This window comes from Colletotrichum orchidophilum (genome assembly GCF_001831195.1).
Source record: "Colletotrichum orchidophilum strain IMI 309357 chromosome Unknown Scaffold_21.1, whole genome shotgun sequence".
NCBI lineage: Eukaryota > Fungi > Ascomycota > Sordariomycetes > Glomerellales > Glomerellaceae > Colletotrichum > Colletotrichum orchidophilum.
Genome location: NW_019172977.1, coordinates 145840 through 163018, shown reverse-complemented (window position 1 = coordinate 163018; position 17179 = coordinate 145840). Strand labels below are relative to the sequence as shown.

Genomic DNA, 17179 nt, shown 5'->3' with positions numbered 1-17179 from the left:
GGAACAAGCCGGCGACCTGTCGTAATCTCAATCGGCTGGTTCTGGTACATTTCCTGCGCGGTGCGGAAGGGAAGGGAAGGCGGGTGCGGTGCGGGCGGCGGGTGCCAGAAGCTGCCAGGAGCAGAAAAGCGACCTGAGCCGTGGGGCGGCGGGCGGCGGTCTACGGACGGGAGAGGGAGAACGTGACGCCTGAAACCTGACTCTCGACGGGAAGGCTGAAAGCAGCGTGGATGCGGGAAATGAAAATGTGATTTAAGTGCTGCGCATGCGAATTTGCGACCCGGAAAGCTCATGGAGGAGCGGTAAGGTGGGGGGGACTGGCAATCTGGCAGCCCCGGTCGCCGAGTCGAATTGTCAATTGTCGAATTCGAGGTCCCAGTTCGCTGGTGGAGGTGGCTCAGCACCTCAGTTTGCGAAGGTAGCCCTTCGTAGCATTGGAAGTGGTTAAGCCGCGATGGAGACAAGAGACATGCGTATTGTGGATCAGCCCTCGTTCACAGTGTCTCCTTTTGCGCTGGTCGGATTCGTCCATTTCGGGTCTTTTCTATGGAAGACCCCACCCCTTGGACGTGCCCAGCTGCTGCCGGCTGCGCGGGCCCAATGCCGGTCCGTGTGGAGAACTATGACCTCATACCCGATGCCTACTCTTCCCAGAACATGGAAGGAGCCCGACAATGTGTGCGATACGTACCCTCATCCTGCATATACCTTGCGCTTTTCTAACATCCGGGAGTACCTCGGTACGCTAATCCACCAACCTGCCCTTCTCGTCTTTGACGGTTGATCAAACCAATTTCAACATACCAATGACCAAATAGACAGACAGTCTATCTCCAGATACAGATGGACTCGTACCAGACTGAAGTTCCAAACTTGTCTTCAACCTATTGGCCCTTATGAGGGATAGGAGTAGGCGCAGAGATACAGAGACTTGTCTCCAACCTCCAATAAGTACCTACCTTTGTGCCTTAGGTCTGCATATCGCCGACTCCGACCCTCACTTATGTTCACCACACCACTCTCACCATCCGCGTCTCTCTGACCACGCCGCGTTATGTGTTGCGCCTGTCAGGACTTCCCCGGTTGGTCTAGCCGACACAGCTCGGGCGAACAGGCGACATGCAACCCTGGCCCCGACACTCGATCTTCTTGACGGACAGAAAGCACCGGAGCTACAAGAAACTGCAGAGTGACCCATCCAATCGTACAAGGTACGGTACGCGCGCCTTGCGTAGACGGCATGCGCTCACAGAGCTTGTCAGTGCAGATTGCAGAGTCATCGGGCCAAGGTTTGGCTTAACCTGCTGGGTTTGCAAGCTACGCGGGGAACTAAACTTTACCATGGGCTGACCACTCGCTAGGGCGATGGCACGTTGGTTGCTGCTCTGGACCCCTTGTTCTCTGGGTCGTCGTGACCTAAAAACACCTCACGTCCCGACTCTTGGAGTCCTGTAGCAGTATGCGAGAGACGCACGCACGCACGCACACATTACTCACAAGGGAGTCCGAGACAAGAAGAGACTCGGGTTATCCGGCGCTGTAAAAGCAATTCCGGCGGACAAATAAGCCACAAGCTAGCTGCGTTCCATGCTGCGCGATGGCTCCTTTCCAAAGGCCCTGTCGACCTGAAAACCTCGTGCTTGAGCAAGCCACCTTCTCTGTGACCTGAAAGGACGGATTTGCATCCGAAAATTGAACTACCAATAGAACACAATCGGTTGTTTCCGCGACGCAGATTCTCGTTGCGTTGTGTCCGGTCGAGGAGCAATGGAAGCAAAGACAGTGGCATATATTGTCATGTCTCGCCGAGTCCTGGACAGCATGCCATCTCAACTCTGGACAGCGGAGGGTCCTTCCTGTAATGCGGGGAGAGGCGGCTTGGCGGCCTGGGAGAACATCTCGGACAAAGATAAACCTGGACCAAAGACCCTTCTCACTGTGCTCCCAGTCAACAGTCGCTGGTCACCAATCGATTGGATGCCTGTGTGATGGGCGGTGGATTTGGCAACCTGACTGGCCGGCTGCACCATCCGCCCGGCCATCATCCTGAGGCCCAAGACAGCAACGATCCGCGATGACTGCCTCCAGATTGGCCAGCCTTGATTTATTGGATCTGCCCAAGGCGTCCATCCCTAAAGGGCCTGACGGCCTCTGGGTGTTGTCGCGCTGCCACCATCTGACGAGCACTTTCGGCTGGTTAGACATGAGGTCCTACACTCCGCTGCCTCCTTCCGGCCAATCCTTCCACCTGGAGACGGTGCATTTTCACCCGCCTGCCCGTCTGCCCGTCTGCCTCACCGACCACGACGATGCAGAAACTGTTGTGTCGTGTAGACGCACGATACCAAAACATCAAATTAACCTCGCGAACTGCAAAGCACTGACGTCGGAAACTGATACGCACATCTGCGTTTTACACTTTCGAGCTTGTCCCCTTCAATTTCTCAACAGTGTAACACGGTCTGCTCATCTTGAAGCACCTCTCGCTGATCCCAATCTATCATCCGGGGTAACCTTTCTCTGCTTTCTAGAAGGCATTGCGTAATAGGGCGTAGCAAGGCAAGCATATCTCGTGAGCGCGTGCAACATAGACTGATAGCAGCCGAAACCCAGCCGCCTGGAACCGCGCTTCGGTCTGAACCGACTAATTACCTCCCCAGAGTCCAGACTCACCAGAGGAAGCTTGGATGCTACCTGTAGTTCAGACGGGCACACCGCATCGTGCTGTCCCAACTGTACATTTCGCTGCGTGCCCCTCCTCCGGCCCATGCAAGAGGTCTCAGCGAAGGATGTGTGTCGGCCGACTGAACTGCTGCTCAGTCCCCGGAAAACACCAGTGTGCGTACAAGAGTTTAAGTGGCTCAGCGGTCCCAGGCCGAATCCGAAACGGACAGCATTCCATCTGGCGCCAAGATCGGCAAACCAAGAAGTTGGACGGAGCCACGGCGTCGCCAAGGGTCCAACGTCGCCAAACGGACAACTAGGATGCTGTCAAAGCATGCGGCCAGCGAAGGTGACCGCAGGTTCGCGCCGAACATGCCCTTCTCAGATTGCCAACTTGAATTTAAGTATACGGAGCTTTCCAGCAACCTTGAAGCCATCATCATCATCATCATCATCCTCATCAGGGACGTCCGAGCGGTACCTTGGCCCAACATGGCACACTTGTTGATGAAGGCTGAAGTTGGCAGAAAACTCCAAGCCGGCCTGTCCCTTCCACCGAGCGACGCTAGCCCCATTATGACGCAACTGAGGGGACGCTGCCAGTTCTGCATGGGTCACATCATCCACACTGCGACCTTGGCGCCCAGGACCAGGATCCATGAGATCTCCCGACCGATGGGGAGGGAAAATGATGAGGCGGGACGGTAAGATTTTTTCACAGCGTCAGGTGAGGGAGGTGACCGTCGAACCCCCGGTCGAGTCCGCCACAGCTGCCAGGGGTGGATCCCAATCGGCGAAACCATACGGATACGGAAACCTATTATCCATACATACAGAGGCACGAAAGGTTGCAAAATCGTGCCCAGGGGACCACCAGCACGTTTTGACGGCTACCCGCTTCACCGCAAATACTTTCACTTTGTAGCCAATCACAGAGTCGGATACCTTCCGGCTGCCTCTCCGTCTTGCCCAAGAGCCCTTGTCGCGCATCTCCATTGGCTGGATACCTGCCGAGGGGGTGACAAGCAGGGGATTGACATTGGCGTTTCCGAAAACACTTCACCCGCCGGATCCGAAGTCGAACAGGCACACTCGAATACGGATACCCGTTTTGTGCAATCGACTTGTCGGCTGGTTGTCGATCGCGTCTCGAGGCGGAGGTGCAGAGAGCCGCTGGCGCGATAAGCCTCGAACCGCATCCGACGAGTCTGGATGCACAACTGCTACTAGGTCGAGGGCGCCAGCAACGTTCTATAACGACTAGCAAACCCAATCTGTATCGGTGAAATGTGATTTTGCAAGGTGAGACGACTCTAGGACATTGAGATCGGGTCAGACGCGCCTGATCAGATTACCTTCGTCCTAATCGAAGACACTTCTTGAACTTGAAGCCGGCCATGGAATGGTCCATGGGCGCCCTCTGCAAGTTCCATCAAGCTGCGCTCTCCGGAGCATTGATCTGAAACCCTCTCCAGCCGATCATCCCAGTAGCGAGATCCAAGTGCTTGGGACAAGACCGAATCAGGCCATATCGCCGAGCTCTACGAGTGCAGGGAGATTGGGGTCGAAGACATCGTGGCCGAGCATTCCACGCCCAAGGGCCGGCGCCGAGACACAATATCTCGAGCTAGAGAGCGGTCGAGCGCCCGGCTTCTCGTTGCTGATGTCTTTGCTCCTCACCTCCTGTCCTCGCCCGCCGGATGTGGTACCGTGGGCCAACAGGTGCCGGGCATGCCTTCCTCCCTTGGACCCTTTTAGCCCTACCGTGTGGCATGCGTGGCATGCGTGGCATGTGTCGGCCGGGTGTAACACTGTAGTTCCGCCAATCGTCTTTTACTTGTCAGCTAATTTGGCCTGTTTTTTTTTTTTTTTGTTTTTTTTTGTTTTTTTTTCGCAGCAAATGGCTGAAGAAATTGGACATTGAAAGCCCTTCTTTATTCTTCGACACCGTTGGCATGAAGACGAGGTTAGGGTATCTTATGAAAGCTACCAATTAGCGATCCATCGCTGGCCGAAATGCTTGTCCTTCACGCTCGAGTCGATCACGTTGAAGCCGCCCCAAATCGTTTATTATCCATCCTCGTTTGGGTCGGACATCATGCACTGTGGCTATTTGCAAGCCAATCTAGTCTAGCAAACTTCTTGGCGGACCAGCTAGCCAATCGAGTGCAGCTCCGGGCGAGATGCCGTGTGTCAAAGGCGACTCCAGCAGCTTCTCAACCCTTTGGGATGTCCGGGATTGTCTACGTATGGCCCTGCTTCCTGGCGGACGTACCTGTGAGAGTTGTCTCGATCGCAAGAGGGCCGCCTACCTACCGTGTACTTGGCTATGACTGGTGTTCCGACGACATAGGACCCTTTGGTTCACGACATGCGGATGAGTTCATGGCAACCCGAGTTAGGATTATCCGACAAGGAGTATGTATGCTGATTGTATATACCAGGAGAAACCAAGTAGTCAGTAGTTATGCCAACTGAACGCGACCCTACCTCGGGTTCTTAATGTCTTCCTACGGCAACAGTTTTGACTTCGTTGCCTCCCCCAACCGGCGCCTATTATGCAGGACATCAAGGCGACTACTTTTGGGGTTATCGACGGCCTTTTCTCCGGTAGGTGAGCGGCATTGAATTTTGCCCAAGAGCGGAATTCGTGATCTTGGGTTCGGCTTCGCAGGATGTACCGTGTGCATGACTCTCCTTCATTTCAGAAGGCAGCGATGTATCGATCTCGACTGTCCTAAGTAATATTTTAAGCAGGCTTGGCTGCTCATGGCTAGACTATCGTTGATTCTGATTTTATTTCGGGCAGATCGGCTCAGAACTGGGTACGGAAGGACAAAAAGTTGACGAAGCAAGCCCTCCGAAAGCCATTTCGACGCTGGTATTGACCATGATCGCGCCTGACCCTGCACCTTGTGCGGTTCCTAAAGTACTTTTCCACATGGGCGTCGGGGTTGGGAATCGAGCTCTACTGATATGCCGCATTGGAATTCCTGGCATCGTAGTCCAATTTTCCCAGACAATTCAACAAAGTTTTCGAGCTGAAGGAAAACATGTATGCCTTTCCCTGACGACTACATCACTGGGTTCTAACCTACCATCGGTTGCTTTTAGCTCATCTTTCTGCGTCTTTCCAGATTTTTTGTATTCGTATGGAGCAAAGTCACTTATACTCGGGGCAATGGGAGTACTGGGGCCGGGGTTTGAGAGGTCATAATGACCACCTCCTCCTCGAGCTTTTGCGTTGGTGATACTAGGACTCCTATTTTTCCCTTAATAGAGGTTGCAAAATGTTCGTCGATGGGTGCTAGAGACGCAAATTTCATACTGAGGCCCTACAGCTTAAAGGGAACTACCCTCCTCTAATCGTCCGAAATATCGGCAGTGAAACTCCTTGTCTGCCGAGTCATCTGGACCTAGTCTTCTCCTCTGGCTGCGGGAAAATTCGCCAGTGATTACAGCTCGTGAATATGGCAATTCCTCCACTGCGGCTTGAAGTCCATGGTATTCACCTACACCCGGCATTGCACCCTCGGCAGAGGACGTCCTTTCATCCGCAAGATCCTTTTCCTTCCACTTCACCTTCCTCCGCTGGCGCGCTCTAGAGGGGTTTGCCTTCAGCGAGAACCTCACGAGCGAGTTTCTTCTCTTCAGAAGGCGGGCGACTCAGACACCTCCTCTCTGCTGGTTTGAGAGACTTCCACGACTTGTCCCTCCACCATGGCCGGTCGCTATCCTCACCTACGGGTGCGAAGTAGCGTTGGAAGCCGAATCTTTGGCCCGTATCCGCGCTTGTTGTTTGTCGACCGCCGTCTTTCTCGCCGGCGGTTATACCACGAAAGCGTGATGGCGAACGAATTGGCACTGGCTTTGATACTAAGAGGTGTGAGCCCCGTAATTCCCTTACCAGCTCTCTCAGAGAAGGAGAGACTGGCCAAATACTCGGGCTAACACGAGGCACGTCGATCTGTTCTACTGGTATTGCGTGCACTGGGGGCCGTTTTATTGCTTCATTGGTCCATGATGGGCTACGCGTGATGGCGCTGCGAAAGGGATCGACCAAGGAATTGATGCGGTACCTCTGAAATATGTTGCGAAGCGAAAGCGGGAGAACAAATTCCTGGTATATTTTCGCAAAGTCTTTCACTGAATCCCTTTCTTGGTACGTAGGAAAGAAGTTGGATATCGGGCGGGGTCGCTAGATGGAGTCTTACCAGTTCCTGTTCAGCTGGTGAACTTGCTTGGCGCAAAAATTGACGAAGTCTACAGAAGGAACCTCAGAGCCTCAGATGGGAAAGAGAAGGCGGATTGTGGACATACTAAAGGGATAGAAATTGGATCATGAAAGGCGTCGTCATTGCAGGGTAAGCAAGATGGCCATGAGAGAGGAGTCCACAGCGAGGATTTGAAGTTTGTTGGCGCTTTTGGTTTGCAAAGGTTTTGCAACAAGGGGTCGATAAAAACGTTTGGAACAGATAGGCAATTATGGTGATTGAAGTAGCCTTTCGTGATTCAACACAACCTTATATATACCGTCCCAAAGCCGTCACTGTCACCAGCACCTGCTCGTAAGTATAACCAGGGCCCCCTCAACCGAAGGTTTTTGGAAGAATAAGGTAGTACCAACTCTAAAATAAATACCCGAATGAAGTGGAAGTGCTGGCTAATGAGGGGCGCACTGTTCGATTCCGGGCAGGAGCGTGAAGAAAAAGGTCAGTCATCCCCCCATTACTTCTCTTTCTCTTTGCCCTTCCCATCACCTTTCTTTGCCCCCCTGCTTGATGTTTAATGATTGGGATCGGCTCACTTGGATGCTAAACGTCCAAATATGATCATGCACTGAATGTAGACGAATAGCCGGTGGGGTCTTCGACTGAAAATGGTCGGCGGCCTTCCTTTGCACACTAGCTCCTTCCACTTGCTTCGCGCCTCTAGTCATATTGAGCTGTGTCTAAATGAAAGATGGAGAAGAAAGAGCATGACAATTCATTATGTGGCCAGAACCGAACCATATTTATTCTCTAGTGTTTTCAGCCAATAAAAAATTGATTCTCGAAATGTCAAGAGTACCGGCTCTGAGAAGATAGACTGGCACTTACACAATGGAAAGGAGGGAGGTGAAGTTGGGTTCCCCCCGCTAATGACTAAGCTACCTAGCAAGGGGGCCATCCCGGCAATTTACGCGAGAAAACGCGTCCCAGACGCGCCCTCCTTCAGCAGCGACGCCCGCCCGCAAAGTTGCCCCGGTAAATTAGGTTGCCCACCAAGACAAAGTGAGCAATACTATCAGAACAACCCATGAAGCTGTCACCTTCAAACACCCTCTCCGATATAGCGATGCCTCATTCCGTGTCGCCAGAAGCAAACTCACCATCAAACGTTACCGCCGTTGCCGACGACACAATGGCCAATTCTACCACCCTCGATAATGTCACCCAGGCAACGGACGGCGACGTCGCGATGGAGGAAGCAGAGGCGCCTGCGACGGTCATCGAGGAGAAGAACGAGGTCAAGCTGGACGATTTATTCGCAGACGCAGACTCAGACGACGAATTTCCCAATTCAAGGCCACAAGAGGCATCCTCGCCAAGTTCCGACGGGATCCTTACACCCCCTTCCCCAACGTGGGTTATCCGGCATAGAATGGAGGGGCAGTTGCTAACATCAGGCGCAGAGATGTCGCAGACCTTAAGGCATCAGATCCCGAGGTGATGCGCAGTTTCTACCAGCGCTTATTTCCCTGGAGATATCTCTTTCAATGGCTGAACCATAGCCCATCGCCGACAAACGACTTTGGCCACAGAGAATTCGCTTTTACACTGCAGAACGACGCATACCTACGATACCAGTCCTTTGCAAGCCACGACCTGTAAGTCGAACATGATCTTTCTGTCCCATTTTCGCGAGGTGTATAGCGGCTGACTTCACGCCATAGCCTCCGCAAGGATGTCCTCCGTCTCATGCCCTCCCGTTTCGAAATCGGCCCGGTGTATACCACGAACCCTCGCGACCGCAAGACCCTCCGCAACGCGAGCGCCTTCAAGCCTCTAGCCAAGGAGTTGTGCTTCGATATCGATTTGACAGACTACGACGACATCAGAACGTGCTGCGACAAAGCGAATATCTGCATCAAGTGCTGGCAGTTCATAACAATGGCAATCAAGGTCGTCGACGTCGCGCTGCGGGACGACTTTGGATTCAAGCACATCATGTGGGTGTACTCTGGACGGAGAGGTGCCCACGCGTGGGTATGCGACAAGAAAGCGCGGACGATGGGCGATCAGATGCGGAGATCCATCGCGGGGTACTTGGAAGTTCTCAAGGGTGGCGCGCAGAGCGGGAAGAAGGTCAACCTGTGGCGGCCGCTCCATCCTCATGTTTCGTAGGTGGTATGTCGCTGCTCAGCACGGCGGATTGCTAACACGTAGCTACAGACGGAGTTTGGAAAGTCTCAAATCCCATTTCCAGGAAGACGTACTTGAGGCGCAGGACCCTTGGGCCTCCAACGAGCGCGCTGAGCGTCTGCTTCAGCTCCTTCCGGACAAGGACCTCAACGAAGCCCTCCGCAAGAAGTGGGACGCAGCGCCGGGTCGGTCGTCCATCGCCAAATGGGCCGACATTGACACCGTGGCCAAGAGCGGCGCAAGCAAGAAGCTCGACGCGAAAGCGCTGCTCGAAGCCAAGCAGGACATTGTGCTCGAGTATACGTATCCGCGCCTCGATATCGAAGTCAGCAAGAAGCTGAATCATTTGCTCAAGTCGCCCTTTGTCGTCCACCCCGGCACCGGCAGGGTGTGCGTGCCGATCGACACGAGCAAGCTCGAGGACTTTGACCCGCTGGCCGTGCCGACGGTGCAGAGCTTGCTGGCGGAGATTGACGCGTGGAAGGGCGGCGACGAGGACGCCGAGGGTGGGTCGCAGCAGAAGAGCGTGCAGGACTGGGAGAAGACGAGCTTGAAGCCGTACGTGGAGCAGTTCCGATCGTTTGTCATTGGCTTGATGAAGGATGAGAGAGACGTCAAGGTCAAGAGGGAAAGGGAGGAGGACAGCATGGAATTTTAAAGCAAATCGATACGACTTTGTATGATGGGTCTCTTGGTTAACGGGTCGGTGTTTGTGGTCTTTGAGTCTTTTTTCTCTCTTCCAAACAGCAAAAGGGGGTATTCTATCACATTTTAATCGCCAGCCATTCCTGGCTATGATGTACTCACTTCATCCTTCACACTCTCCTGAGCCGCCTCTGTTGAGACAGACGCCGCCACATTGTCAGTGATGGTCTGCTTCTCATCTACATCCTCGTCATTCTCTTCCTCAAACCTGCTATCCTCAACCTCGCCTTCGCCCTGGGCAACCGGCGTTCCACCGGCACTGCCCGTGCCATCTTCTTTCAGCTTCGCCTCCTTGCGTTTGGGAATAATCTTGAGGAACGCCTCGGCCCAGCTGCCGGTCTCGAGCCAGTTGAGCATAATCTCCACAACATGATTCGTCGCCAGGACCCGCCGACTCGACAGGTTCATGTACTCCCCGATGGGCAACTTGGCCGTCCGGATCCCCATCTCGCGCGCGCGGCGGTGGCATAGGCCCTTTTCTCTGTTCCTGTCCACGAGGCCGCCGATGACGTAGCTCGTGTTCGGCTCGAGGCGGTCGAGGGTGTTGACGGAGTCGGAGGAAAGGTAGACGATGTTCTTGAGCTCGTCCGCGGGTTCGGGTTCGGGGTCCGGGCTCGGCGCGTCATCGAGAATGTCTCTAAACACGGCCGGTTTCTTGGCGGCTGTGCCATCTCCCCCCTCCGCGGGTTGGAGCAGATCGATAATCTTACCGCCGCGGGGGCCACTCATCAGCTCGTCCGCGTCCTTGGCCGCCGCGACAAAGTCCCCCTCGACGAGCTTCACGCCCTTCCAGTGCACGTGCTGACTCCCCAACGTCCCCTCGAACCGCTCCTTCAGCTGCCCCCCGTACGAGCTGACGTACAGGTGTGCGCGATACCGCGACTGGCGGTTGTCCGAATAGGACCGCGTGATCTGGCTCGCGAGCGAGACCTGCTCCTTCTCGAGCATGTACTTTTCGAAAGCGCAATCGAGGATCAGGGTGATGGGCACCTGCGTCGGCGGCACCCGGGGGGTCTTGCGCCGCGGCGGGATGGTGACGGAGGCCGGGTCGAGACCCTTGGCTTCGGCTTCGGCCACGGCGGCGGCGAGCTCTTCGCGGCGGGCGACCTGTCTGTCGTGGCGCTTGTCCTTGCGCTTGCGCTTGCGATCTTCGCGGCCGTCCTCCCACGCGGCCTTGCGCTTCATCTTTCGGAGCTGGTTCTTGGAGATTTTGGGTTCTTCGGCGGTGCCAGGGGCAGAGGATTCCACGTCGGCTTCCTCGCCTTCCTTTTCCTCGGCAGCTGGCGCTCCTCCCTCGACGTCGCCATTGGCGGCCGAGGAAGCGACGGCGACATTTTCTGGACCGTCTTCGGCCATCGTGAGGACCTTGGCTGGCTGATTGACGGGTTCTGATACGGAGGTGTCCATTGTTGCGGTGGTCGAGGTGGACGTCGGTGCAGAGTTTAGGTAGCGAAGTGGGGGACTTTTACGAAATTTTGGCGATGACCACCTCCGATGGTGGTTGCCCAGCAAGTGCGCTTGCCCAGTGGGCAGCTTGGAGAAATACGCTAAGCCTTTTGGGGCGTGATGCGGGGCAGTTGGAGCTGTGCTGCTCTCCTTTGCGGCGGCGCGACAGAGAACTCGCGTTCTGAGCTGCAATGACCTGGGCAGCATGAACGCGGGGCTGTCTGGATAGGTAGTTTATGATGGATGAAGGAGTGCTTAGGAGACAGCCCGATGCCCGTGGGAATGCAGTATCTTGGATAAAGTGAGAGATGGAATGGCGGAAGACGCTGAATGGCTTGCCACCCAATCCACCTAGCCAGAGACTTGATGCGCAGACCAAGGCAACGTACCTACCTCAAGGTATAGATAGGATGAGGGTTCTCCTCATGGAGGTGAGAATGAATTTCTAGAAATTGACGGCGATGCACCAAGTCTGAGGCTTAGGCCATAGGAAAGCTCGCTGGATGGTATGACTACCTATATGAAGCAGCACCTTACGTTACCTAAGGTAGGTAAAGGTAAGGTCCGGTACCTTAGCCCCAGGTGCCCAGAAACGTTTCTCAGGGTACAGCCACTGTTAGCAGCGGCAGATCTCAGGGCGGTCAAGCTTCTAGTACCACGTCTAGACTAGCGCCTTCGCGTCGCGTCCTCCCGCTAGATAGATTTCCAGACGCGCCACTCTGGTAAACCACTTTAACTTCGCTCGCTCTAGGGAAGCACCACACGCCGGGTGCCACTTACGGGTTACACCACCTGAACTGTTCAACTCGACTTTGCTTTCCGTCTTTTCCTTCGCTATCCAGTTCTTCCCGATACCCTTCTCACAATGTCATCCAGGCCGGAATTGAAGGTTTGTTGTCTGGTCAATGGTGACTCTAAACGATCGCTAATACGCCACAACCTTAGGTCGACGATGAACACGGCTTTATTCGCTTGTTCAAGTCCCTCCCGGCCGTCCACGAAGATACAGTCCGCATATTCGACCGAGGCGATTGGTACACAGCACACGGCGAAGACGCCAACTTTATTGCCCGCACAGTACGTCTTATCCTCCGCGTTACAGCTAGCCAAGGTCTGACGTTTCCTAGGTCTACAAGACGACGTCCGTCGTGAGGACACTCGGCCGAGATGAGAAGACAGGGCTCGCCTCCGTTACAATGACGGTCACGGTCTTCCGGCAATTTCTTCGTGAAGCTCTATTCAAGCTGGGCAAGAGGATTGAGATCTGGGAAAGCATCGGCGGCCGCATGAACTGGAAGGTCGTCAAGCAGGCCTCGCCTGGCAATCTGCAGGATGTGGAGGAGGATCTGGGGGGTCAAATCGAGGCAGCGCCGATGATGCTTGCCGTCAAAATATCGACAAAGGCCTCAGAGGCCAGAAGTGTGGGCGTCTGCTTCGCCGATGCCAGTGTGCGGGAGCTAGGTGTCAGTGAGTTCCTCGACAACGACCTGTTCTCCAACTTTGAGGCCCTCCTCATCCAGCTGGGTGTCAGAGAGTGTCTTGTCCAGACCGACAAGGCCGATAAGAACAAGGATCCGGATCTGGCGAAGCTCAAGCAGATTATCGTCAATTGCGGCGTGGCCGTCTCAGAGCGGTCTACTGGCGAGTTCGGCACCAAGGACATTGAGCAGGACCTGGCACGTCTTTTGAAGGACGAACGGGCTACCGCTCTCCTTCCACAAACTGATCTCAAGTTGGCCATGGGCTCAGCCGCGGCGCTTATCAAGTACCTAGGCGTTCTCCATGATTCGTCCAACTTTGGGCAGTACCAGCTGTACCAGCATGATCTCTCACAGTTCATGAAGCTGGATGCAGCGGCACTCAAGGCTCTCAACTTGATGCCTGGCGCCCGCGACGGTGCCAAGTCTATGAGCTTGTACGGCCTGCTAAACCACTGCAAGACACCTGTCGGTAGCAGATTGCTGTCACAGTGGCTCAAGCAGCCCCTTATGAACAAGGGGGAGATCGAGAAGCGCCAGCAGCTCGTCGAGGCATTCGTCAACGACACCGAGCTGCGACAGACTATGCAAGAGGAGCATCTTCGCTCTGTGCCGGATCTGTATCGCCTCGCCAAGCGATTCCAAAGGGGCAAGGCAAACCTCGAGGATGTTGTTCGCGCGTACCAGGTCATTATTCGTCTTCCCGGATTCTTGGGAACCCTGGAGGGCGTCATGGACGAAGCCTACAGAGATCCCCTTGATGAAGCGTACACAACCCCGCTTCGTGAGCTTTCCAATAGTCTTGCAAAGCTTTCGGAGATGGTGGAAACAACGGTCGACTTGGATGCACTGGACAACCATGAATACATCATCAAGCCAGAGTTCGACGACAGCTTGAGGATCATCAGGAAAAAGCTCGACAAGCTCAAGAGGGATATTGACCAACAGTTCTCGGATGCGGCTCGCGATTTGAAGCAAGAAGTCGGCAAGAAGATCTTCCTCGAGAACCACAAGGTCCACGGATACTGCATGAGACTCACGAGGCAAGAAGCCGGTGCGATCCGGAACAAGTCGGGTTACCAGGAATGCTCAACACAGAAGAACGGTGTCTACTTTACGACGAAAACCCTGCAAAGCCTCCGTCGTGAGTTCGACCAGCTCTCGCAAAACTATAACAGAACCCAAAGCAGTTTGGTCAACGAGGTCGTTGGCGTAGCCGCGTCATACTGCCCAGTCTTGGAGAGACTCGCTGGTGTCCTGGCACACTTGGACGTCATCGTTTCCCTCGCGCACTGCTCCGTCCATGCACCCTCAGAATACGTCCGCCCCAAAATTCACAAGCGAGGCGAAGGCCAGACAATACTAAAGGAGGCCCGCCATCCGTGTCTGGAGATGCAAGACGACGTTCAGTTCATCACGAATGACGTCTCTTTGACTCGCGACAAGTCTTCATTCCTCATCATCACCGGGCCCAACATGGGCGGAAAGTCGACGTACATTCGCCAGATTGGCGTCATCGCCCTCATGGCCCAGATTGGCTGCTTCGTCCCCTGTAGCGAGGCTGAGCTGACCATCTTCGACTCCATCCTGGCACGCGTGGGTGCCAGCGACTCCCAACTCAAAGGCGTATCCACCTTCATGGCGGAGATGCTGGAGACGGCCAACATTCTGAAATCGGCGACGGCTGAGTCACTCATCATTATTGACGAGCTCGGTCGCGGCACATCGACGTACGACGGCTTCGGTCTCGCATGGGCCATCTCGGAACACATTGTCAAGGAAATTGGATGCTTCGCCATGTTCGCGACGCACTTTCACGAGCTGACGGCACTGGCGGACGACCATCCGCAGGTGCACAACCTGCACGTCACTGCGCACATTGGCGGGGGCGGGGGCGACAGCGAGAACAGCAAGCGCGAGGTAACGTTGCTGTACAAGGTCGACGACGGCGTGTGCGACCAGAGCTTCGGCATCCATGTCGCGGAGCTCGTCCGGTTCCCCGACAAGGTCGTGCGGATGGCGAAGCGCAAGGCCGACGAGCTGGAGGATTTCACGTCCAAGCACGAAGACCTTGGGCTCAAGTATAGCAAGACGGATATCGAGGAGGGTAGCGCGCTGCTCAAAGAAGTGCTGCTCAAGTGGAAGGAAGAGGTTGCCGCAGGGCAGTTGAGTAAAGAGGAGATGGTTTCCAAGCTGAAGGGCCTCGTCATGGCCGACGAGAAATTGCTTGCAAACCCCTTCTTCCAGTCTGTCAAGACTTTGTGAGAGTCGGACCTTGAAGGCTTCTCTGGTTTGACTAAGGTAGGATGTTTCGGTATGCGCATGGCGTTTGGGGTCTAGGTCACTGCTGTACAATATAATGATCAAAACGCTAGCTTCTCAAAGAGATTGACTTTTATTGAAGAAGATTGAGCTACATGGGAAAGTGTAGAAAAAGATAACTAGTTCCTCAACAAGATGATGCCATTGGCAAATCATGGTGAAACAGAGTGTACCTAGAGACATGAGTTTGTCAGTGCCTTGTACAGCGCATCATCAGAGGGTAGATATCGTGGTGCAAGCGAGGAAACGAATCAGACAAATGATAAAACGGTAAAATTTTGAATCATCAAAACATTCATAAACAGCCTCTGAAGCTGAGGATCATCATTGGAACAGGGTAGAGGTAGTGGAGGGGAAGAGACGAGCGTCAAACATACCATAATTACCGCGTGTAACGTCACCAGTGACGAAGACTCGATCATCAATGGCAAATAGCATGTCAGGATCACGGTTGAAATGGAAGCATTGTGTATGAAACCTAGGAACGGAATTAGCAACCTGCAATAGGAGTACAAACGGTGTTCGAAATTGAGAGAAAAGTGGACAGGTTGCAAGGAAATCAGAAAGTGATAGAACGGTGATGTTTCGAATCATATTGATAGTAATCATAAACAGCCTCTGAAGCTGAGTCTCATCATGGAAAATTGCAGGGTTGATAAAGACGGATTTTGGTGTTGCTGGAGGAATGAGACTTACCGTTCAAGTGGGAGCCAGGGCAGGTACTGATTCTCTTTGGTAGGAGATGGGAAAGCTAGCTGGGGGAGGGAAAGTCAGTGAAGGATTCCCCAGATATTGTGCTAAAATATGATGTGTAGATTGATAATGTAATCAGGAAATAAAGATAGAACGGTGTAAAGTTTGAATCATTGTGTGTTCATAAACAGCCTCTGAAGCTGAGTTTCATCATGGAAGAGGGGTTTGATGTGATTTGAGTTGCAAGACGAGGACTTACCACCACTTCGATATGGGCCCCCAGCGGCCGTGAGTAAGCAAGCACACATCCACACAGAATCGACGGGACCAGTTGAGTTCAAGGCTCGAGAATTGTGAGCTGTCTGAGTAGTTGTTAGTCGGTGCCGAGCCATGATCGATGCGGGAATTTAGGAGGTTGTGGTGTAATAAAGATCAGAAAATGATAGAACGGTGATGGGTCGAATCATAAAATAATTCATAAACAGCCTCTGAAGCCAGTGATTCATCATGTCGACGGGATTGAAGGGTTAAAGATAGTTCAAAACTTACTAGCTTTTTCTGCGGACTATTGAACCTGGCAGGCCGACGAGATCGAGAGATGCAGCGCCCTCGTCCATTAATATGCGGTTGGTGATGAACCCCTTGAATTGCGCACTCGAGCTCTGTTCTTCGCTTCCCGGTTATGTACTCATGTCCAACGCGGGTTTCCAGCCAGCTTTATGGTGCCTGAGGTGTCGTTGTCAGTATAACTTGATAGGACGACAAAGACGCAATGTTAATGGAGGAGATGGAGTTGTAATCAGACAAATGATAGAACGGTGATGGGTCTAATCATGAAGATCATAAACAGCCTCTGAAGCTAGTGTATCATCATACAGGTGATGGTAGGAAAGCAAAGCAGAAGATTTGACTTACTACAACGCGTAAGGTTGATCTGGGCCCAGATGTAGTATTATGTTGGCTTGAAAACGAAGTCAGTGTCTGTCTCAAGCAGCTACATAAAGAAAATCGTATTTTGAATCGCAAATCAGACGAGATAGATAGAACGGTGATGTGTTGAATCATATAGATCATAAACAGCCTCTGAAGCTTGGATATCATCAGGAGAGAAGGAGCAATAAGACGGAATACGTAGGACTCACATTGAATATGCTGATGGCATGGTTCGAAGGCTCCGTTCGACATGGTGTTGTGAGGCCTTGATTAAATGTTAGCTTGGCTAAGGCTGATGAAATCCACGACGATGAGAATTGAAAAGCCAAGTCAGACAAATGATAGAACGGTGATGGGTCGAATCATGAAATAATTTCATAAACAGCCTCTGAAGCTAATGTATCATCATAGTAAGGGAAAACAAGTGAACAAAACAAGCTTACCCATGGGACTTGGAATTGTAGTAATAATGATGAAAGACTTGGCATGGTTCGTTGCTGCTAGAAGCCGAGCTTCGTGTTAGCGTATGTCGCG

The 17179-nt window shown here is 53.4% G+C and overlaps 3 protein-coding genes across 3 annotated transcripts; 2 read left to right on the top strand and 1 right to left on the bottom strand.

Annotated features, from left to right (window-relative positions):
• Nucleotides 1–7962: 7962 nt before the first annotated feature.
• CORC01_03491 (eukaryotic and archaeal DNA primase small subunit) lies at nucleotides 7963–9726 on the top strand (the record flags this gene model as incomplete). Its single annotated transcript, XM_022615141.1, has 4 exons — nucleotides 7963–8288; nucleotides 8339–8533; nucleotides 8600–9046; nucleotides 9099–9726. 4 exons carry the CDS (start codon nucleotides 7963–7965, stop codon nucleotides 9724–9726), a joined length of 1596 nt encoding a protein of 531 aa, XP_022478319.1.
• Nucleotides 9727–9860: 134 nt separating this feature from the next.
• CORC01_03490 (uncharacterized protein) lies at nucleotides 9861–11180 on the bottom strand (the record flags this gene model as incomplete). The annotated part of the gene is made up of 1 exon (XM_022615140.1): nucleotides 9861–11180. The coding sequence occupies one exon, from the start codon at nucleotides 11178–11180 to the stop codon at nucleotides 9861–9863; it is 1320 nt and encodes a 439-aa protein (XP_022478318.1).
• Nucleotides 11181–12084: 904 nt separating this feature from the next.
• CORC01_03489 (DNA mismatch repair protein msh-2) lies at nucleotides 12085–14962 on the top strand (the record flags this gene model as incomplete). The annotated part of the gene is made up of 3 exons (XM_022615139.1): nucleotides 12085–12108; nucleotides 12165–12296; nucleotides 12347–14962. The coding sequence occupies 3 exons, from the start codon at nucleotides 12085–12087 to the stop codon at nucleotides 14960–14962; spliced, it is 2772 nt and encodes a 923-aa protein (XP_022478317.1).
• Nucleotides 14963–17179: the final 2217 nt, after the last annotated feature.